Raw genomic sequence first — 24,163 nt, forward strand, 5'->3', positions numbered from 1 at the left:
TCTAGGCATTTTGTACTAACTCAGCTCTTGGGCAAGTCCTTCTCTTTCTCTGGGCCTCAGTCTACTGACAGCTGACAGTCCTGCTCCCCCCCGGGGGGCAGTTGAGGGGCTCTGCAGAGAGCCAGGCATGAGGCTGGGCCTGCAGGAACCCTTCCTCCGGGGGAAACTGGAGGTTACAGTACCCTGCTTTTCTCCCCTAGGAGAAAACACTGACTCATGGAAATTGAGTATCTGCCCCTCTCCCAACCCAGGTAGGCCTCTCCTGAAAGTCAGTGGTCCATTTCCTTTTGGCGCATGGGCAGTACTGTCAGTCCCTGGAGCCCTCAGCTTCCATTCTTTGTTGCCTACCCCCAACTCCTGCTGGTGCCTCCTCACCCCACTCCCAGGCTCTCAGGACCCCTCTCTCCTCCCACATTCAAACTTGCTGAAGAAAAAGCCACTCCATCGGTCTGTTACAGTTGTGTGTGAATGAGGTCAAGTTAGTAGCATGTTCTTCCCAAAATATGCTTGTTATCAGCCTGGGATTCTGGCAGTTACTAATTTGGGGTAATACGTCCCTCCCTCTCTCCAGGCAGGAAGGCTGGCCCTGTCCAGTGCATCTGGAGTTCCATATTTTTATATTTTTATTGGTTTTTCCCCCTGCCCTCCACATCCTGAGCTGGGGGAGAGGGTTTATAGGAGCCCACTAATTAACCAAGAACAGAAACCTTGTTTCATAAATAAAAGCTTAGATACACTGTAGGAATAGAAATCCAGCAAGTTCCCTGTAGAATGTTCAAACCTCAAAAAGAAATCCCCCCCTGCCCCAGGGTCTGGGCAGGTGAGCCCCCAGGGACATGGAAGACCTTGGTGGGGCAGGGGCACTGGCTGTCCCTCAGGAGAAGGGAGGTTCTTTGGGTTCTAAACTGAGCTCCTTTGCAGCCCGGCCTTCAGCTCATGGTGGCCCACTCTGTGCCCATTCCTGCCCCCGTTGTACCAGCCCTTCCCAACTCTGGGTCTCTCCACTGGGTCTCTGGGCAGAGGGGAGAAAAGAGTTAATGCAAGCTGTCCCCTGACCCAGGGTTAGTGGGCGTGGCTTCCAGTGTGGTCAGATGGGGTGGTAAGACCTTGGGCGAGTCCACTGTTGCTCTCCGGACTTTCCTCTGAGGAATGGAAGGTACAGGTGAAATGAGCCCTGAGGCCTCCCACTCTGAAGTCCTGCGCTACAGTTTATAAAGGAAGCTGTTCTGGAAGCTGAAGGAAGATCCCAGAGCTCACGTGTAGGTGGCTGCAGGCTTAACCCTCAAATCTCTTCATATGTGGGCAGCTCTTCATCCTCATGACGACACACAACAACCTCTACTATTATACCAATTTCAGATGTGGGAATGGAGGCTTGGTGTTTGACCTGCCATCCAGACCCCATGAAGAAAGCCAGGCAGAAGGGACTTGCCCCTTTCTGCAAATGTTGGAAACTGAGGTCTAGAGAAATCCAGCAGCTGTTACAGTCCGGGGCCTTGCTCAACCAGGTAGCAACTCCTGTAAAGCAGAGAGTGCGGGCCAAGGGACCATGGAGACCTGCTTCCCTCCTGTTTCTCTGCAACCTGAAGCCAAAGGGAAGACAGCGTGGTTGCTCTCACTCCCAAGGAGAGAAATCACATTAAAACTCCTGGACGAACACCTACCTCCTCTTCCCTGAGAGAGCAGTGGCCTCTGTGGAGCCATCTGGTGGCCAGGCCTCATCACTGCAGAAGCTACAGAGCCTGGGAGGCTAAGGGCCTTCTGGTCAGATTTCGCAGTTTCCAGAGACAATCTGCAAGAGAGGTTTAAACCTGGATCATAAGGCGACCTGAAGAATTCAGAGAGGCTGGTTTGACTGCTGGAGCAGCTTCCACTCCACAGGAAGTATTTCTTCCAAGAAACTGGAGAGCTGGGCTGCGTGCAGAAGCATCTTGCATTCCCTCCCCACCCAGCACCCCGGAGATACCAGTGCCCATATCACAAGGGGAAACAGAGGCCTAGGAACCCAACCCTTGATCACAATCATGCAGCAAATAAGGATGAGGACAGGCCCCAGGATTAGTTCAGTGCTTACTGTGTATATCAAAGCCTAGCCTGCTGTGTGATCTTGGACAAATTATATACCGTCTCTGAGCCTGTTTCATCTGTGCAGGTCAAACGACATAATGTATGCAAGTTGCTTTGCACAAAATAATGAGCTGTGCCTATCTTTACTGTTCTGATAGATATTTCCACTATTACTTCTCCTCACCTTCTCCTTGGTAAGGGGTCCTTGCAGCCCTGCTTCACAGAGGACACAAGACCTGAACATCTTGTCCTGGAATACATTAGTAAGTGGTTGATCAGAATTCCAAACAATGGCTGTTTCAGGAAATGCACAGTGAAGGCATACGGGGCACAGAGGTGTGATGCTAGAAGCCTATTTTTACTATCTTTATATAATTTTTAAAGGTTATGCTCCATTTACAAAATGCTGGCTATATTTGCCATGTTGTACAACATACCCTTGAGCCTGTCTTACACATAATATAGTTTGTACTCCTATTCCCCACCCCTATGTTGTGCCCCCAACCACTGATAACCATTGGTTTGTTCTCCATATCTGTGAGTTTGCTTTTTTGTTATATTCATTCGTTGTATTTTTTAGATTTCACATATCATATCATACAGTATTTGTCTTTCTCTGTCTGACTTATTTCACTTAGCATATTACCTTCTAGGTCTAACCATGTTGCTGCAAATATAAAACTTTCATTCTTTTTATGGCTGAGTAGTATTTCATTGTATATATGTACCACATCTTTTTTATCCATTACTCTGTTGATGGACCCTTAGGTTGCTCCCATACCTTGGCTGTTGCAAATAGTGCTGCTATGAACATTGGCCCTGTGGATAAGGGCACAGCAACCCACTCCAGTATTCTTGCCTAGAGAATCCCATGGACAAAGGAGCCTATCAGGATACTGGGCTACAGTCCATAGAGGCGCAAAGAGTTGGACACGACTGAAGAGACTTAGAATGAACAAAAAAATGAATACTGGAGTACATGTATCTTTTCAAATGAGTGCTTTTGTTTTCATCAGATATATGTCCAAGAGTGAAATTGCTAGGTCATATAGTAGTTCTATTCTTAGTTTCTTTGAGAAACCTTATACTGTTTTCCATAATTGGAAGCCTATTTTTAGATGGTTCCAAAAAAGAAAATATAGGAGAAAAAGAATGATGAAGCAAAATGGGACAGAATATAAACAATTGATGAATCTGGCTGCAAGTTATACAGGAGTTCTCTGTTCTATTTTTGCAACTTTGTCATGAATTTGAAATTATATTCCCCAAAAGGTTTTAAAGGCCAGTTATTTCAAAATTCCACCTAGTCTCATCTACCACCCTCCTGGGAAGCAGATGAAAGTTCCAGCCTCTCAGCGATCCTTGCTTCTGACTGGTGGCCCCATGCCTGAGGCCTCGGGGGGGATAGGACTGCTGGTAACACCCTGCAATCCCTCCATAGGGAGTCAGAGGTGCCCCTGCCCAGTGGCTAGCATCACCCCAGGCCCCCAAGCCTTCTCAGGGCTTCTCCTCGGCCTCCCCATTTCCCAGCCCCCCCCACCTCACTCCCGCCCAGGTCCCAGTCAGGCTGTGGTGCGAGGTCGAGGTGGGGTTTATTTATAAGTTCCCGCTGATTATGAATCACTGGAGGAACTGCCTGCAGACTGGAGACAAAAGTCTGGGGCCGCCTGGCCAGGAGGAAACACTCTTTACATTTGACTTTCCCCTTGGCACAGGCCACTCCGCGCCTGGCCTGGCCAGGATCTGCCAGCCCCTTCTGTTCTCAGAGGCAGAAGCGCATTTGCCGCCAAGTCTTGTCGGCCTGTCCGCCTTGCTGTGTAAACAGGACCCGGGGCTGGCGGCCCAGCCCCGCACTGGAAATGAGCCTGCCTTCCGCAGCCCGGCCACTTCGTCCTCACATCCGGAGACTCCTCAGAGTTCAGATGAGGGCTGGTGGGCAGGAGTGAGGAGAAGTTAGGGTTTTGCTCTGCGGGGGTCTTCATCAGCCTAGATGGAGGGTCAGTGGGCAAATGGAGGAGCAGAGGACTCTTAGGCTGCCGTCAAAGCCCAATACAAATGACCCCGCCTCTGGGAGTCACCTCACTCAGGGTCTCCCCCCCATCATAGTTTGTGGTTTTGTTACCTTCAATTAACACATATTCAGCACCTACTATGGGACTTCCCAGGTGGCTCAGTGGGTAAAGAATCCACTAGCAATGCAGGAGATGCAAGAGATACAGGTTCTCCCCCTGGGTTGGGAAAGCATGGCAACTTATTCCAGTGCTCTTGCCTGGAGAATCCCATGGACAGAGGAGGACTACAGTCCATAGGACTGCAAAGAGTCAGACACAGCTGAAGTGACTGAGCATGCACACACATGTAGCAGGTTCTGTGCAAGGCGCCTGTTAGGGTTACATGGAGATATCCTATTCATGTCATCATTACTTCTTTTGATTCTTGAGGGCAGACGGAGTTCATGTCTGATTCATGATCCCCCTCATCCTACAAAGTGCCTTGCATGGTTCCTGAACACAACAGAGGCTCAAAATTTTCCATTGCATTGACCTAGATTAAACAGGGGCAGGCTTGTTTCTCTTTATGAATATCTGAACCAGGTTTTATATCTGAGTAACTTATAATGTAAAGGATTTGATTTCAGAAAGTACTAGAAACCCTCCTCCAAACCTCACTCAGAAACATCTTCCCCACTCCTCTGAGATGTCACCACCTTTGAGGCATGCTTCTCAGTTAAGCATACGTTCTCCACCTCCAGATGAAAGAAGGGAGTTCCCTCTGGATGGTTGACCTTATATCCCCATTTTACAGAGGAGCAAACTGCAGTTCAGAAAAGCAACGTACTTGATCAGGGCTGGTACAAAGGAGAGACAGGTTTTGATTGATTGTTTTGTTTGGCCAGGCGGCATGTGGGATCTTAGTTCCCCAACCAGGGATCAAACCGGTGCCCCCTCCACAGGAATCATGGACTCTTAGCCACTGGACCACCAGGCAATTCCCTAGAGATGGATTTTAAGCTCAGCTATCAGCAGCTAACGTCTAGGATTCTTCTCAAGTTCTCAAACTGTCTCCCTTTTATCTGATGCCATCTCTCAGCAGAAGAAAAAGAGAAGGGAGAAGTTCCCAGAGAGAGGGAAGCATGGAAGTCAACTTCAGAAGCTTGCTGGGCCAGCCATTCCAGGTTATGCCCACTGCAACCTTCCAGTTACAACATTCATTAATAAGCTTGTTCAACAGATGGCAAAACTGAGGCTTGGAGAGGCGTGATGGGCTCAAGGTCATCAAGCTAATGGTGGTAGCCAAGACCGTTATCAGGGCCCCAGCACCTGTAGACAGCCCCAGGTTGGTGAGTTCCACAGAAAACCAGGTTATCAGCCCAAGTGAGGCTGTAGAACTGCAGGCAGAGGTTTCTAGGGTTTTAGGGTAGATGGGATGAAGGCCTTTCTGGAGGGTGCAGGAGAGGGACAAACATCTGCAGGGATTTTTATTCTGGTGGCTTCTATCTCACCTGCCTCAAGGCTTTTGCAAGAGTCCTGCACAGCTGTAAAAAGCAAGACTTTCTCCTTTTCTCTGTTGAGGACCTTCCCCCTCCCTTGCCTGGCTCTGGAAGTCTCCACAGAGGAGTCAGGGTTACTAGCAGAGACTAAAATCCCACTTGCCTACTAACTCAGGGGCTTCAAGTAAACCTGACCAAGTGTCAGTTTCCTCATTTGCTCATCTGCAAAATGGGGAGAATATTAGCAATTCAGAGCCTCTGTGAAATGACTGAAGACTTGAGATATCTTCATGAAGTGAAATGGGAGCAGAAAAGGTCTTTATGGTGGCTTGTACTGGTCTCATTATTTCATACAGAATGGTCCTTCCTCACCCCTCAAGATCCTCAGACTCCTGAGGGAGGAGAGGAAGGGGACAGAGCCACAGCATCCTGTTCTTCATCTGTGCCTTCTCCTCTCATTCCTCCCATCTGTCCCTGCCCATACATCGAGCAAACTGGGATGTACTCCGTCAATTCTGGCTGATGACTCAGAGTGATTAGACCTGGAGGCAGAGGAAGGGGTTGGGAGTTTTCCAAGTCCTCTGTGGCCAGAGAAGTCTGAGAGGTAAAACCCCTGAATGATGAGGTCTCCTAAAGCCACTTGCCTCAGCCAGTGAACAAGTTTTTTTTGTTGTTGTTTTTTGTTTTCACATCCACTGTCCCAATTAAATTTCACAGCCATCCTACGAATTAATCGCCCTCAGCCCCACTTGACAAATAAGAAAACCGAGGCTCAGAGAGCCCAAGCAACTTGCCCAAAGCCACTAGGCTAATGGGTGGTTTCCAACTGAGGGTCCAGGTCAGGGGTTCAGGGGTACTAGTTTCAGAATCTGAGGTCTTGGTGCCTAGGAAAGAACCAGATCTGAATCCTGGCTGAAACCATTTTGAACTGTGTGACCTGAAGCAAGGTCACTCACCTGAGGCTATATCTCTATAAATGAGGATGATGGCCTATTCAGTGTTGGGCAAGTAAATGAGATAATAGATGCAGACCCTGCCTCCTGCCTTCTTACCAAGCACCCACTCTGGGCAGGCATCGTGCCAGACACTGGCATGCAGAGACTTGGGAGCCAGGGCAGTGGGCTTACATTTTCCAGCTGGGCCCCCTGTACCTGGAACAGAGGCAGTGCTTGGCTACCACTGGGGCCAAATCAATGTTCACGGGTCATCTTCCTGCTGCCCCCAAGGCTGACACACTCTCCAGGATCTTGCTCATCAATGACCACTTCAGAGTCCCAATCCAAAGAGCATGCAAGGAGACTGGCGCCCGTTCCAGGTACAGGGGGCCCAGCTGGAAAATGTGAGCCCACTGCCCTGGCTCCCAAGTCTCTGCGTGCCGGTATCTGGCACGGTGCCTGCCCAGAGTGGGTGCTTGGTAAACACGGATGAATGAATGGACGTTGTTTGGATGCCGAGAGGTCGGCGCTGCCGCCCGTTTGCTGTTCCAGGGGACAATGGGACAGCCTCTTTGGACTGGGGGTGCTGTCCCAGAATGTCTGAGGGGTGAGGTCACTAGGCTCGTGCGCACTGCTTACAGGAAGCATGCTAGCTCCAGCACGCCTGATGCCAGCCAGCAGACATTTCCTGCCTGGCAACAGTCCCCTCCCTCCTCCCCTTCCTCCTCCTGCCCACCTCGGGCCTGCGTGCCTGCAACCTGGACTTCTCTCCTTGCCTTGGGTCCCACCCTGGCATGGTCTGCTGGGGTTCTCACTGCCTTCCTCACCTCCTAAGGACCTGGGACCACCTTGTCCAGAGCAGTCAGAGAAGCCAGATGATGCACAAATGCTTTAGAAGAAAAACACCCCCAGCAGTCCCTCTGTGTGATTGGCATGGGGGAAACTGAGGCCCAGAGAGGTTACTGCCGTTTCCCAGGGTTGCACAGCAGTCCAGGCTAGGGACTCCCACCAAGAGCTGGGGTCAATTCCTGCTTCTCCAGTCTTTGGGCAAACCCTTGTCTAAGGCCCATTTTTCCTCCTCTGAAAAATGAGTAACCTTCTGCCCCTTCCAGGCTCTTGACTAGAAGTACATCCCTTCTGTGTGACCTGCCAAAGCCCTTCATCCCTTCTCTCCTGAGCTTTTCTTCAGTGACAGAGACTGGGGTTTTAGCTCAGAATGTTAATAATCCCTCACTTGCATAAACAGTACAGTTTTAAAAATCACTTTTCACAGAAAGTACTTCAATTTTCCCTACATCCTATGTTACAGATGATGGAACTGAGGCCCAGAGGGGCTTGCCCCTGGAGCTGGCCAGTGGCGGAGCTGGAGTTCAAACCTGTGCCTGAGACAGGCTATGTCTGGTGCATCCTCCTTGCTCCCTTGGCCAGCCTCAGGGCCAGGCATGAATCAGATGCCCAGGAAACCTGTTTGTGGGGCCTGACATACTCATTTAAATGGGGCAGGGGGTGTCTCCTGGAGACCAGGCCACTCTTAAGGAATGGGCTGGACCTTCAGATCCACAGCAAACCAGGAGGCACTTCTGTCCACCCATGCAGCCTGGTGGTCACCAGAGCTAGGGAGTAATCCCCTCAGTTTCCCCATCTATAAAGTAGATACCTATGTCTTAGGGAAGGTATGAGGACCCCCTGGTGCCAAGTTGCTTCCCTCTACTGGCCCCAAGCAGGGTTCTGCCAGGCTCTGGGGAAAAGACTAGGAGCTGGCCCTGAGTCACTGAGGCAGGCTGGGATCCCCACGCCCCCATTTCTCAGCTTCAGTACAGCTTACATCAAAGCCAAGCTACTCACCCTGCCCGCCAACCCAAACCTGGCTGGCCAGAGCAGCAGCAGCCAAGAAAAAGGCCAGGCCTGACAGGAGCTATTTGCTCTCCAGCACTCCGTGATTGTGGTATAGTGACCGCGGTGGCCGGCAGAGTCAAAGGGGACAGTGTTCTCTGAAGCCAGGACTCCCCCAGAGTGGGAGGAGGTGGCTACCCACAGCCTGAACTCAGGCTGGCTCCAGGCCTGCAACAGGCCTCCACGCTTTACACGTGTGACCTCATTTAATCCTTACAACAACCCTGCCAAAGTGGCTTGACTGTCTGCACTGACGAACAAGCAAACCGAAGTGCAGGGAGATGAAATGACTCATCTAAGTTCCTACAATAATGAGGGGCAAACCAGGTCCATCTGACACCACTAAGGGTAATGAATGACTCATCACCAAGATCCGGCCATTATCTGTTTCATGGTAAACCCCCACCTAGGGCTGGACTGGATTGACTTGAGCACCTACTATGTGCCAGGCCAACTGCTTTTGGAGTGTCATTTGACCTAAAACTGAATAACTCAGAGAAGGAGGCATCACTAGCCCCATTGTACAGATGAGGAAACTGAGGCTCACTCAAGAACCACTTTAAACACCCATAGGCCCAGGGTACTCTTTAGTAGTTGAGTGATCCCTTCACCTCCTTCTTCTGTGTTAGAAAGAGAGCAAAAGCTGGAAATTCACTAGTGGTCCAGTGGTTAGGACTCTATAGTTTCACTGCCAAGGGCCAGGGTTCAATCCCTGGTCAGGGAACTAAGATCCCACAGGTCAAATGGCATGACAAAAAGGAAAAAAAAAAGCAAAAGAGAAGGGCATGGGGTGATTTGGGGTAAGGAACTAAGAGGTACAAACTATTATGTATAAAATAAGCAACGAGGATGTATTGTAAAGCATAGGGAATATAGCCAACATTTTATAATAACTCAATGGACTATAACCTTTAGAAATTATAAATCACTTTATTACACACCTGTAACTTACATAAGTCACTGCGGATGGTGACTATAGCCATGAAATTAGAAGATGAATACTTCTCGGCATGAAAACTATGACAAACCTAGACAGTGTGTTAAAAAGCAAAGACACTGTTTTGTCAACAAAGGTCCTTATAATAAAGGCTATGGTCTTTCCAATAGTCATGTACTATTGTGATAGCCGGACCATAAAGAAAGCAGAGTACCTAAGAACTGATGCTTTTGAACTGTGATGCTGGAGGACTCTTGAGAGTCCCTTGGAGACTTGATCAAGGAGACTTGATCTCACAAGGAGACTTGATCTCACAAGGAGATCAAATCAGTCAACCTTAAAGGAAATCAACCTTAAATACTCATTGGAAGGACTGATGCTGAAACTAAAGCTCCAATACTTTGGCCACCTGATGTGAAGAGCGGACTCATTGGAAAAGAACCTGATGCTGAGAAAGATTGAAGGCAAAAGGAGAAAGTGGTGACAGAGGTTGAGATGGTTGGGTGGCATCACCAATGCAATGGACATGAACTTGGGTAAACGCCAGGAGATGGTGAGGGACAGGGAAGCCTGGCATGCTGCAGTCCATGGGGTCACAAAGAATCAGACATGACTTGGTGACTGAACAGCTAATTATATAATATTGTACATCAACAGTACTTCAAAAAGAAAACGAATGAGAAAGAAAAGAAAGAGCAAAGGCACCCAACGGCATTATCCTCTCGACTCCCAAATAATGCCCTATGTGTGCTGCCCTTACTGCAGAGTGTGGCTGCATCAGGGCTCCTGATCCTTTTTGGGGTTGAGGATGACCTACCCCTGTCCTGTCCTTTCTCCTTGGCAAGATCATAAGTGTATAGTTCGATGAATTATCAAAATGAAAATACAACAATATAACCTCCAAAACCCTGCTTTTGAGAATAAGTATATTCACACAAGCAGTGCAGAAGCACTCAAGAAAGCCAGACAAAGGGCATCAGGATGAGACTCTGCATTGCTAAGCAGCTTCCCGGGGATGCTGGTGCTGCCCGCCTCCTAGTGTGAGTGTGTTTCTGAACCCAGAGCGTCAGCATTGCCTGGAGCTCAGGGGAAATGCAGAATCTCAGGGAAACCCCAGGCATATGGTGCATTGGTCAGTTGGGAACATTAAAAGCTATCAAAATCCCACCTCCAGGAGTTCCCGTTTAATTTTCCTGGGGCAGGGTGCGGCTGGGCATCCATGCTTTTGATTGCTCCTCAGGTGCCACTGAGGCACAGTGAAGGCTGGCACTCTACAAGTGAAGGCCATGGAGTCCTCAGTGCCAGAAAGGACCTTACTCATTACCCTGTCCTACTACGGCCTTTTATGGAGGACCAGAAATGGATCCCAAATGGGAAAGCAACCTGAGGTCAAATCATGTATGAACAGATCATCAAATATTAAACCAGGAAGTGATTTTTTTTTTGGCCATGCCAGGGATTGAACCTGGGCCCTTGGCAGTCAAAGCACAGAGTCCTAACTGCTGGACCACCAGGAAATTCCCAACAGGAAGTGATCTTGGGGTCCAACTGATTCAACCCTCCTTATTTTGCATCTAGACAAACTGAGGCTGAGGGAGGACAGGACAGCTGGGAGGAGCACTAAGGTCCAGGCTGGCTCTCCAACACAGCAAGCTGTCTCTCGGCTACCTTTATCTCCCTCCAAATGTCAGACCTAGCAAAGGACAAGCTCTCACTTTTCAATTGCAAGTGGGAAAACCCTTTCTCCCCTCAATCTCAAAATGTGGATTCAGGATCTCCTCAGACACTGGGATTATAGTATTACAAATGCAGCTTGGCAAGACGCCAGTACTCCATGAAAGGGATGCCGATACCTGTTACTATACAGATGTTGGACCCAAACCAATAAAACATAAACAAATTAAGGAAAAAATATTTGCCAGTAATTATAACGTGTCAAGGGGCAGTGGCTGGGAGGACCAAGTAGGGAAAACCACTATACTATTCAGGTATGACCTAAATCAAATCCCTTATGATTATACAGTGGAAGTGAGAAATAGATTTAAGGGCCTCGATCTGATAGATAGAGTGCCTGATGAACTATGAAATGAGGTTTGTGACATTCTACAGAAGACAGGGATCAAGACCATCCCCATGGAAAAGAAATGCAAAAAAGCAAAATGGCTGTCTGGGGAGGCCTTACAAATAGCTGTGAAAAAAAGAAGCAAAAAGCAAAGGAGAAAATGAAAGATATAAACATCTGAATGCAGAGTTCCAAAGAATAGCAAGAAGAGATAAGAAAGCCTTCTTCAGTGATCAATGCAAAGAAATAGAGGAAAACAACAGAATGGGAAAGACTAGAGATCTCTTCAAGAAAACCAGAGGTACCAAAGGAACATTTCATGCAAAGATGGGCTCGATACAGGACAGAAATGGTATGGACCTAACAGAAGCAGAAGATATTAAGAAGAGATGGCAAGAATATACAGAAGAACTGTACAAAAAAGATCTTCACGACCCAGATAATCACGATGGTGTGATCACTGACCTAGAGCCAGACATCCTGGAATGTGAAGTCAAGTGGGCCTTAGAAAGCATCACTACGAACAAAGCTAGTGGAGGTGATGGAATTCCAGTTGAGCTATTCCAAATCCTGAAAGATGATGCTGTGAAAGTGGTGCACTCAATATGCCAGCAAATTTGGAAAACTCAGCAGTGGCCACAGGACTGGAAAAGGTCAGTTTTCATTCCAATCCCAAAGAAAGGCAATGCCAAAGAATGCTCAAACTACTGCACAATTGCACTCATCTCACACGCTAGTAAAGTAATGCTCAAAATTCTGCAAGCCAGGCTTCAGCAATATGTGAACCGTGAACTTCCTGATGTTCAAGCTGGTTTTAGAAAAGGCAGAGGAACCAGAGATCAAATTGCCAACATCCGCTGGATCATCAAAAAAGCAAGAGAGTTCCAGAAAAACATCTATTTCTGCTTATTGAGTATGCCAAAGCCTTTGACTGTGTGGATCACAATAAACTGTGGAAAATTCTGAAAGAGATGGGAATACTAGACCACCTGATCTGCCTCTTGAGAAATTTGTGTGCAGGTCAGGAAGCAACAGTTAGAACTGGACATGGAACAACAGACTGGTTCCAAATAGAAAAAGGAGTCCGTCAAGGCTGTATATTGTCACCCTGTTTATTGAACCTATATGCAGAGTACATCATGAGAAACGCTGGACTGAAAGAAACACAAGCTGGAATCAAGATTGCCGGGAGAACTATCAACAACCTCAGATATGCAGATGACACCACCCTTATGGCAGAAAGTGAAGAGGAACTAAAAAGCCTCTTGATGAAAGTGAAAGAGGAGAGTGAAAAAGTTGGCTTAAAGCTCAACATTCAGAAAACAAAGATCATGGCATCCCGTCCCATCACTTCATGGGAAATAGATGGGGAAACAGTGGAAACAGTGTCAGACTTTATTTTTCTGGGCTCCAAAATCACTACAGATGGTGACTGCAGCCATGAAATTAAAAGATGCTTACTCCTTGGAAGGAAAGTTATGACCAACCTAGATAGCATATTCAAAAGCAGAGACATTACTTTGCCAACAAAGGTCCGTCTAGTCAAGGCTATGGTTTTTCCTGTGGTCATGTATGGATGTGAGAGTTGGACTGTGAAGAAGGCTGAGTGCCGAAGAATTGATGCTTTTGAACTGTGGTGTTGGAGAAGACTCTTGAGAGTCCCTTGGACTGCAAGGAGATCCAACCAGTCCATTCTGAAGGAGATCAGCCCTGGGATTTCTTTGGAAGGAATGATGCTAAAGCTGAAACTCCAGTACTTTGGCCACCTCATGTGAAGAGTTGACTCATTGGAAAAGACTGTGATGCTGGGAGGGACTGGGGGCAAGAGGAGAAGGAGACAACAGAGGATGAGATGGCTGGATGGCATCACTGACACTATGGACGTGAGTCTCTGAACTCTGGGAGTTGGTGATGGACAGGGAGGCCTGGCGTGCTGCGATTCATGGGGTTGCAAAGAGTCAGACACAACTGAGCGACTGATCTGATCTGATCTGATCTGATAACATGTCAAAGTTTCTTTTGATGATATCCTTCATATGTAAAGCACTTTTACAATCATTAAGAAACAGACAACTTAAAAGTGGGCAATGGATATCAGGAAAAGTATAAAAGGCCCATAAATATTAGAGGAGATGTCCAAATTCACTTACAGTTGAAAAAAAGCAAATTTTAAACACTGGGATACAACTCTCAACAATCAGATAAATAAGGATTGGAAAGAGATCCTGCCCATATTGTGGGGAAACAAGCAATTACACACACATTACATTTGTGAACACGTAAATGTACAAAAATTTCACTTTGTATATTCTTTACTCAGTAAATTCCACTTCTAGAAAGGTACCTTGCAGATAAATTCATACACCTGCACAAAGATTAGGTACAAAGTGTCATATCAGCAGTGTTTGCAAAAATGGAAAACTGGAAAGGGCCCAAATGTCCATTAATGTGGTCGTGCAAACAATGACAAAGTCTCACATGCTCACATGCTTGGAAGGGTCTACGTGTTGCAGAACAGTACATAGATTATGATTTTATTTATACAAAAAAATTCTACAAATGTTCATATGCATAGTTGACATATGCACAGAAATGTCTGGAATGATACTCTCAGCTGCTAGTGTTAGACAGTAAGAGGCAAGAGGACAGATTTCACTTAAAAAAAAAAAAATCTCCTATAATTCTGTGATGTTCACCCAAAAGCACCTACTACTTTGGTTATAAGTAATTTTCAATGCAATTGGGTTGTGCTTTCTATGAATTCAGGGGTTGCTAGAGGCAGTGCAGTTCTGGGGCTGGGGGGACAACATATTGGAACTTCTCACAGGGACACAAGGAATCTCATTTTAATAGTCCACTGGCCACCAGTACAACAAAATATGTGCTCTGTTGCTGATAAAATTCATTGTTTAAATTAGATAATAAAACACTAATTATATTCCTTAGACATGTCTGTTTTGGGGGGATTTTTTTTTTTTTTGCCACACTCATATATGTTACACATGGCATCTTAGTTCCTTGGCCAGGGGATCAAACCCAGTCCCCTTGCAGTGGAAGGGCTGAGTCTTATCCATTGAATCACCAGGGAAGTCGGCCTAGATATGTCTTTGTATCAGGCTATAGCTAAAAGTAACCATTAGCTCACTCCCAGAAGAAATTCAGGGGAGAAGACAAAGGGGAAGCAGCAGCAGATTTAGTGTTCAATGGCTTATGATAACACGGAGCTACGTAAAAGCTCCATGGTGTCCACCCCATGTCTTCCCGGGGTCCAGGGGCTGTGAAGGGCTCAGGGGTGGAGGAGGGTCCCAGCTAGAGTTTCTAGCAGGCATCAGGGAGTCCTGACTTATAGCCACAAACTGAGAAAGGAGGAGTGTCTGTAGCTCTTCCTCTTGCTGAGCAGGGGAAGCTCCTGCAGCAGGAAGGGCTGGGGACAGGAGCGGGAACACTTGCTCCTGTGGGTGGCCGTGGAAAGTTGCCCATGGCCCCCAGCTTCCGAGCCCTAGATCCGATTTCACCATAGGATGAGTACCCCCTGGTCACGACCCCAGGGCAGAGCAGCCCCTTGAGGTCCCTCTGCCCTCTATCAAACCCTGCCTTCAAGACACAGCAGGTTATGCTTTCCACCAATGCACAGGGCTTCAGAGCCAGACGGAGCCTGGAGACCCCCTGGGCCAATCCATTCTACAGAGAGGAAAATAGGTCCATAGAGGACAAGGGATTTGCCCAGGGTCACCCAGAAAGTGGGTGGCAGAGCTGAAACTGGGCCTTTGAGTGAGAAAATATTACATACAGCCTCTCCCCACACTTTTCTGGATCATGCCTGGCTGCCCCCTCCCCATGGCCCCATCTGTCACTCAACAAATACTTACTGAATACTTGCTATTTGCCAGATAATGTTTGAGACCCTGAGGAGACGCAGTGGACAAAACAAACCAAACTCCTACTCAGGTGGAGCTGACATTCTCGTTTAATCCCAATACCTACCTGTTACATTTGAGAAGCAGACACATGCTGTTCTGCTGCAACCCAGAAGGCCTAGTTAGGAAAAACCGTTCTGCCCATATCCATGCTGTGCGGGCCAGAGGGCCCTTTCCCTGGAAGAAAAGAAGCATCAGTTGAGAATGGCCCAAAAGGCTCCCCAGTGCCAGCCCTGCAGGGGTAATAGCCCCCAACCCATGAGAGTCCTCTCCTTTGATTCTCAGAACCATCTGACCAAGCAGATACTCATATCCCCATTCTACAGGTGAGGAAACTGAGGCCAAAGAAGGTGAAGATGCTGGGCAAGTAAGCATCTGGACTGGGCTTTCTCCTTCCTCCAGATCAGGGTCTGGACACCCCATGGGCAGGGCAGGCTGGGCAAAGCAACAGGAACAGGGTGCGTCTTATGCAAGCTTCCGCTTTTGGGGAAGAGAGTGGGGGGTTCCACTGGCTTTTTCTCAGGGTGCTCAGAAAAATTCACCTTGCCCGCCCTGTCTAGAGGATGCCCCAGGGACCAGCCCTGGTCCAGGAGTTAGTGTCCTGCCCTGGGACTCTGGTGCCCAGAGCAGAGTTTCTAACTGTGAGGGAGTACCAGCCTTTTTTGTGATACTTAATGGAAACCTTGAACCCTCTAAGAATGTATATATATATCCCCTACATATGAACCCTCAAGTTGCAAACTGTCAAAGGTGCAAGCGTGTATGGCATCCCCCGTACGTCAGCTGCTCTACTGTACTACTGTATTTTTCAAGGCACTGTACTGTCATACTAAAACTTTTATTTTTTATGTTTGTTTTTTATGTACATATTATTTGTGCAAAAAGCATTATAAACCTATTACAATTCTATACAATAATATACATCTGATTGTGCTAGCTGGATACCTAGGCTAATTTTGCTGGACTTACAAATTGGACTTATGAACACACTCTCAGAATAGAACTTGTTCTATGCAGGGGACCTACTGTATTCTATTTATCCCCTCATATCATTTTGCACACAAATTCCTTAAGCCCATCCTTCACCATGCCCGGCAGTGGTAGACCCTCCCAAGGAGCCTCCTTTAATGGGGTGAGGAATCACACTTTGGAGCTGAATTCAGTGGCCCCCAAGGATTCTCCCACTCCTTAGGAGAAGCGCTACTTGAGGGGCCTGCAGACCAGCCCAGGTGGTGCTTGAGTGCCCCCTGGGGGCAATTCATCCAAGCGTCCCAGGAAATACTGAGCCATCACTTCCCCTGGCATTTAATTAAGATTTAGTGGAGAACAGTTGTTGTTTAAAAACCTGTTTTTAAATTCAAATTGTCAAAGATGGGAATTACAATGCTCTAAAATGGCTGTCACTCTGCTCTAAATTTTAGGAGAAAACCTTTCAAGCTATTTCAGTTTCCTGACAATAGGGTCTTATTTGCCCTGATGTCAGGGGAGTGACCATGTTATAGTGTTGACCCCTTTCTGCCAGGTCTTCTCAGCTATAAAATGGTCATCCTTGAGTTTAATCCCTGGGCTGGGAGGATTCCACACGCCACGGAGCAACTAGGCCCGCGCTCCACAAGAAGCCACCGTAATGAGAAGCCCGCACACCAGAACAAAGAGGAGCCCCCGCTCACCGCAACTAGAGAAAGTCTGCACAAGCAACGAAGACCCAGCCCAGCCAAACAACAGATGCTCGGAACACTGCTTCCTTCCCCACAGGGCCGTTGCTCGGATTAAACACACCGGAAGCACTCAGAACAGAGCCCGGAAGAGTCAGCACCCACAGATGAAATCCTTCCTTACTATTACTCCTGTCATTGCTACTATTATTGAAAGTCTTAGGTGTTAAAGTCTGAGAACCTCTGCAGTGCCTAGTGACTGCAGTAAACAAAATGTTTAGTTGTTTAGCAACCCCACTAAACAGAATGACTCTGCTTCACACCCCACACCCATCAGGAACCCAGACTCTACACATACTCTCAAGTACCCCAGCCACTCCCCAACTCCCTGACCCTGTGGGGCACCAGGACCCACATAGTGTCCCCAGCAGTTCAGAGGTGAGCCACAGCTGATCGCTACCCCCTCCATGTTTTTGGGGTCCCACCAAGTCTGAGGGGCCAAGTGCTGCTAGTTCAGGAAGCTGAGGGGTGCTGGGTAAGAGGGGCTGGGAGGAGGAGATACTCCACACGAAGAGTACTTAGTAATATGAGGGACCCTGAGAAGGGGCAAGACACCCTGGTGAGGAGCCAGGAGACCAGGCATCTAATGCCTGCTGGGTGATCATCACTTGTTGTGTTACCTTAGACAATCTATACTCCGTCTCTGGGCCTCAGTTTGCTTCATGCAGTGAGGCTGGTTGGACTCATGGGTTGAGTCAGAAAGGATGGGCCCTGTTGATCCATAAGCCCTTTAGCAGCTTCCCAGGACATCTTGGATCTCACCATTTGTTTCCATTGTTTTTCTTCCCTGTGGCCCTGGGGCTGGGGCCTGGGTGAGCAGCGAGGGAGGTTGTCTTCTGGACTCCTGGGAATTGACCCAGGACCACCATTTGATCCATAGGACCACCTTCCATGGAGGCCAGGCTTGGCAGGCTCCAAGCATGGGGGCAGGAGGTACCAAAAACAAACTTTACTCTTACTCGGGGTGGAGAGGACTGAAGCTGGACTCACCCAGCAGTCTTATCCCCCCAAATCAACTTCCAAGGCCTGTCTGCCTGGCACCGTATCCCAAGCATAGAGCACAGAAATGAAGGGCCTTTTCACCCTGTCCCCCTTACCCCCAACCTCCTGCCAGTAATACCAGGCTGAGGAAAGGGAAGGGAGGGAGAGGAAAGGAGTGAGAGCGGAGGGAAAAAGGCTGACATCTCATCTCGCTTTACCCAGGATGCCCCCGTTTTAGAACCAAGAGTCCTTCATCCCAGTGACCACCCCCTGCAGTCTGGGCAAACCAGGACTGCCCTTCCCTTTCAGGGCAGCCAGCTGGCCCTTCTTCCCTGGCTTGATCAGGACTTCCAGAGCAGAGCTGGGCCACCAACCCCCAGGGTCCAGGGGATGCAGTTAACTAGTGACATCAGAGCAGTGTGTGACCTGTTCTATTAGAAAGAGAATAAAGGCCACGCTGACCCTCAAGGACCCTCAGAACATGCTGCCTTACCTTGTCAGCGGAGCAGCGCATGCTGGTGGTCAATTCCCAGGAGTCCAGAGGACAACCTCCCTCGCTGCTCACCCAGGCCCCAGCCCCAGGGCCACAGGGAAGAAAAACAATGGAAACAAATGGTGAGATCCAAGATGTCTTGGGAAGCTGCTAAGCACCCAGGCACTAAGGGGAACCCCTCCAGCAAGGGGATTCCTAGGGGAGCATGTCAGACAGACAGAGCTGTGAGCACCTCACAGAAGTTTCTGGGCCCCAGCAAACTCTCAGAATCAGCAGAATGTTTCTCCAGCCCCAACAGAGGCACTAAAGTCAGGAGATTGCTGCTTGATGGAAGTGAGATCACCCCTTGCGGAAAAAGGGAAGAACTCAAACCACCTGAGAACCAATTGTTACCACTCCCCTCCCCTACATCCGCTCCCCACGGATGGCTTCCAACGGAGAGTACGTAGAATCAGAGAAAAAATCATTTCTATCTCTTGTTCACTGAATCGCTAGCCTGAGACTTACTCCAGCCACATTGCTCAACTCACACCCTGAAATCCTCCCTTCCAGTCCCCAAACTCCATCAAACAAAGCCTCGAAGGAAGGATAGAAAAACTGAGAAAGTACATTTGCATCACTGTCCAGGGATTGGAATACCCACTCGGGCACTGATCAGCCAAGAGCCTGTGTCAGGCTCAGCAAGCTTCTGAGTTACAAACGTGCTAATTCCCATAGACCGACCCTCCTCCAAACCCATTTCCTCCTTCCACCAGGCCCTTGTACCTGAGCAGGCTGCACCCTGAGCAGCTGGTCACCCAGGTGCCCTCTTGCTCTATGGTCTTTCTGTATCCCCACAGGGCTCATGAAACAGTGACCTCTGATAGAATACAATCCCGGCTTTCAGGGGGGCCCACTCAGCCCTGATTAAATCCTGCTGAAAGCTCTGGCTGGCCCTGGCCAGGCCCTGCACCCCACACACACCTGTCAGGAATGAATGACCCTTTATACCAGACCTGTCCTGGAGAGCCCCGCCATTGACCCTGCACCCCAGACGGCTCCCAGTGCCACCCTCAGTCTCAGAGTCCCCCTTCACACACTCACACACATTTTGAGTGTCTCTGAGTGGAAGCGGCTGGTGTTTGAAGCTGCAGAGAGGTAGGCAGGGCTGCCCACCCAGTCAAAAGACATGGACAGGCAGGGATGCCCTCAGGTGAGGTCAGGCCTCCAGGTGGCGGGAATCTAACATCTGCCAGCACTTCTTGAGGGATGTCCTCCAGAGCCAACCAGAGCCTGGGTATTCAAGGAGAAACAGGCTTATTCTTCCCTTTTATTTTTTTAACTTTTAATTTTATATTGGAATATAGCCAATTAACAAAGTTTCAGGTGGACAGCAAGGGGACTCAGCCATACATATACATGTATCCACTCTCCCCCAAACTCCTCTCCCATCCAGGATGCCACATAACATTGAGCAGAGTTCTCTGTGCTATACAGTAGGGCTTTGTTGGTTATCCATTTTAAATGGAGCAGTGTGTACATGTTGACCACAGAAACAGGCTTTTTCAGTGGGGCACTCACCTGTGAAGAGTGTCCAGAGTGATCCAGAGCCAGGACAGGGAGGGGACATGAGAGAGAAAAGAATGGATAGAGGTGCTGACAAGAGCAGGAAAGAGCTCAGACACTCTTCTAGAACCATTTCCTGCCGCCCATCACAGGGAGTTGCTGCCCTCAGCCGGGACTCCAAAGGGAGGCAGAGCTTGGTTCCAAGCTGGGTTCTGCCAAGAGCCCACAGCCCTGTTCTCCTGGTCATGAATGGCCCACAGAAACTCCGCCCCTAGTGAAGCCACTTGGCTCTCTTCCGGGGACCCACATCATAGCTTCTCCTTTTTGACCCTCTCACACAAAGTGCTGACCATCCCCCACTTGCTGGATGAGTCTCGGTTGTCCCTCCCAGGGCGCAGGACTCAGATGCACATGGAGCTTCCAACAAGCATGATTCCCCTTGGCAAATGTGACACTTCCCTCTTCTCTGAGAAATCAGTGCCAAAAAGAAGCAGCTCCGTAAGTTTAACCTCCAATAGGGCCTTCTATTACCCTTACCTTGTAGTTACTTATGCAGTTCTCAGGGTTAAGTTAGGCCTGAGCTGTCCAACATGGGGGCCACCTGCCATGTGCGGCTACTGAGAATGTAAAATGTGACCAGTCCGAACTGAGAGGTGCTGTTAGTGTAAAATGTATATGAGATCCCAAAGATATGGTAGGGAAAAAAGAATATAAAATATCTCATTAATGGGTTAAAGAAAATACATTTTTAAAGTTAATTCTACCTGCTTCATTTTACTTTTATAATTTGGCCATAAAGCAGTTAAAATGATACCTGTGGCTTAAACTATATATTTTTATTGGACAGGAGTTGGCTCAAGTATTCCCTCTCCTGGTAGGCTGTGAACGCTCTGAGGGTGTCGAGGGCAGTTTGAGTGGGAGTAAAGTCTGAGACAGATCATGGAAGGTCTTGAACTCCAGGCAGAGGGGCAGCCCTGAGTCTGGGAAGCAGTTCTTGTAAGATCAGGTCCTTACACTTGACACCCAGGACTGTGCGCTCCCAGACCAACCCTGGCCCCAGGAGGGAGAGCAGGAGGTGGGATCTGAAAGGAGAGTGTTGTTCAGGTGGGACGAGGAGAACGGGGCCTCCAGGTGGAGGGAGCTGGCTGAGCAGACTCAGGAGCAGCAGAGTCAGGCCTTGTTTGGGAGGGCACCAGAGAGGAGAGGCAGAAAAAAGGGTTAAGAAAAGGAGACCAGCCCCAAAACAGAGAACAGTGAGAAAAGCAACTCTCTTCAAAAGAAGTTTCTTTAGAGGCAGGAGTCCTGCTCATTTGAGCCCCACTGCCCCACTCTGTGGTGGGTTTTTGGAGAAAACCTCCTGACCTTCTTCCTCCCAGAAGGAAGGCCCCCGGCGACACTGCCGGCCACCCCCACAGCAGCCCAGTCTCCCCTGCCTCCCCCCAGATCCACAGCCCCTGACCCCACCGAGCTGGCCCCATCTGCACTTCCCTAGAGGCAGGCTTGGAACCGGTGGAGGACAGAAGAGGGGCAGCCTTGGCGGTCAAACTTTGCCCCCGCTTCCTACCCCAAGACGGATCCTGGACTTGTCAGGGTCAGACCCTTGAGAAGGTGTGTTTTTCATTTAAAAAGCAGCTGGGTCTTCAAAAGGCTGGACTTGCCAGGGAACAGGACCCAGGTCCTGTCTGTTGCACTTCTATTCTGGAGACAAGCATGCAGGCAGTGAGGGAGAGTTCTTAGCATCATGGCCACTGGCCTCCAGGAGGCAAGGCCTCCAAAGGGACCTTTTTTTGTTATCAGAGGATTTAGAGGAGTGGGGTCCGGGGAGTATTGGCAAACTACAACTTAAGACTCATACTACGTGTTTGTACAGCCAATGAGCTAAGAATGATTTACATTTTAAATGGCTGGGGAAAAGAAATCAAAAGATGAATAATTTTATGACGTGAAAATTCTATCAAATTCAAATGTCAGTGTCCCTAAATAAAGTTTTATTGGGGCATAGCCATGCTCATTCATTTATGAATTGTCTGTGGCTGCTTTTACGACAGAGTTAAGAAGTTAGAACAGATGTATGGCCCACAAAGTCTAAAATATTATTTATGGAAAATATTTGCCAACCCAAAAGTTACTGATTTTTAAATATTTATCTATTTGTGTGCAATCGTAGTTGCAGCACACAGGCTTAGCTGCCCCAAGACACGCGGGATCTTTTCTCTCCAACCAGGGATAGAAGCCACGTCCCCTGCATTAGAAGGCAGATTCCTAACTGCTGGACCAATAGGGAAGCCTCAAAAGTTACTGGTTTTGCCGACCTGCTGTAAATCTGGGTCCCAGGTCCTGTTCAGACAGACCTGGGTTGGAATCTAGTCCACCATTTCCTAACTGGGTAGCTTTGGAGATAATATTAGTCAACCTTGAAGGGTTGCTGAAGGTGAGATAATGCCTGTACATGCTTGAAAAATGTTAGTGTTTATCCCTACTACAATTATTATCTCTTGTAAGTGGAAGAGCCTGGAGACCCATAGATCTCCATCACCAGCCCAGAGGTTGAGCTCCATCAGATATGCTAATACTTCGCCTAACCAGAACTAACTTCATGCTCTGCACCCTAAACCTACTCTTCCTCTTGAGCCTCCCATCTTGGCTGGTTATGTCAGGGAGATGTGGGGACAGCTGGCAAGTGCTGCTCACCGCATCTCCCAAACACCAGCAAGTCTTGGGTGGCAGCTCGCAAGTGTAAGCAGGTGAACCAGGCAGGACTGAGCTGCTGGACAGTGATATGTGAGCATCACCCTTGTGCCAGGCAGCCCTGATGATCCTTAGGTGGCCAGTGGTGTTATCGTCATTTCACAGAAGAGGAAAAGAAGGCCCAGAGAAGCCAAGTAACTTGCCTAAAGTCCAATAGCTACAAAATGGCAGGACTGGGAAAGATATAATACATTTCACATAATTTGAAATTCCAAATGTATAAAAGAGTGCAATAAAAAGTCAGCCTCCCAGCCCTGGCTCCCAGCCACCTAGTTCTCTGTCCTGGAAGCCTCTGGCCTTGTATGTGCATATTCAAAGATCTCCTGTGCATATCCAAGCAAATACGAAAAAATACATATACACACATTTAGATATATACAGGTAGCTATCCTTCCCTGTTTTTGTTCTTTACCCAAATGGTAGTCAACTATATACATTGATCTGTGTCTTGTTTTTATCACTTACAATATAGTTTAGAGATCTTACCATATTAATACATAAGAAAGTAAATTCATTCTTTCCCACATAGTATTCCATTGCATAAATATATCATGATTTATTTACCCAAGCCTATATTGATGGACACTTGAATCCATCGAATTGGGTCCATTCCAATCTTTTACCATTACGAAAATAATACTGCAGGACTTCCCTGTGAAACAGTGGTTGGGAGTCCGCCTGCCAGTTCAGGGGACATGGGTTTGATCCCTGGTCTGGAAGAATCCCACATGCCTCGTAGCAACTAGGCCTGCATGCTACAACTACTGAAGCCAGCACTCTAGGGCCCACGCTCCGCAACGAGAAGCCACGGCAATGAGATGCCTGCGCACCGCAACCAAGAGTAGCCCCACTCACCACGATTAGGAAAGCCCGCGTGCAGCAGTGAAGACCCAGCACAGACATAAATAAATTGCTTTTAAAAAGAATAATGCTGCCATGAATAGCTGCATATATTTGTTGCTTCACACATGTGCAAGTATATCTGTAGGATAAGTTCCTACAAGTAGAATTGCTGTGTTTGTAGTTTTGAAAGATAGGGCCAAACAATCTATGATAGAGATTGATCCAGTTTACAGTCCAACCTGTAACACTTGATCACAGAGTCAGGATTTGAACTCAAGGCCATCTGGCTCCAATGCCGGGCTTGTTCTGCGGCACCATGACCATCACTGCCGCCTTAGTTCTTGCTAATAAGTTAGGCCGCCTCCAAGCCGGGCCCTCCTGCTTAGTCAACTGGAAGGCCTGCCTCCTCCTCTCGGAGAGCCCAGTCCTGCCTCACCTTCCCCATGCGCGAAGGTGAATTCTGCTTTGCCTAAAATCCTGTCTATTCATTGTTGGTTCTACCTTGTTTCCGAGCACTAGCTTGGAAGCATTAGTCTC

General features: G+C 48.3%; 1 protein-coding gene across 25 annotated transcripts in view; it reads right to left on the reverse strand.

Annotated features, from left to right (window-relative positions):
• LOC147365309 (uncharacterized) overlaps nt 1-24,163 on the reverse strand; it is a 71,935-nt gene that overhangs the window by 26,930 nt on the left and 20,842 nt on the right. For 2 of the 25 annotated variants that reach the window (XM_086322882.1, XM_086322885.1), the window contains exons 1-6: nt 20,051-20,341; nt 19,578-19,762; nt 18,491-18,554; nt 15,369-15,478; nt 2,252-2,317; nt 1,665-1,792 (exon numbers count right to left, since the gene is read on the reverse strand). In XM_086322882.1, coding sequence (XP_086179008.1) covers nt 1,665-1,792; nt 2,252-2,317; nt 15,369-15,478; nt 18,491-18,554; nt 19,578-19,660 — 451 coding nt within the window. In that variant the 5' untranslated portion in view covers nt 19,661-19,762; nt 20,051-20,341. The other 23 variants (XM_086322867.1, XM_086322881.1, XM_086322880.1 and 20 more) reach the window with 23 other exon arrangements.

The sequence above is a fragment of the Bos grunniens genome, chromosome 10, assembly GCF_055505025.1.
Source record: "Bos grunniens cultivar Pamir isolate PY7600 chromosome 10, Bosgru_T2T1.0, whole genome shotgun sequence".
Lineage (NCBI taxonomy): Eukaryota > Metazoa > Chordata > Mammalia > Artiodactyla > Bovidae > Bos > Bos grunniens.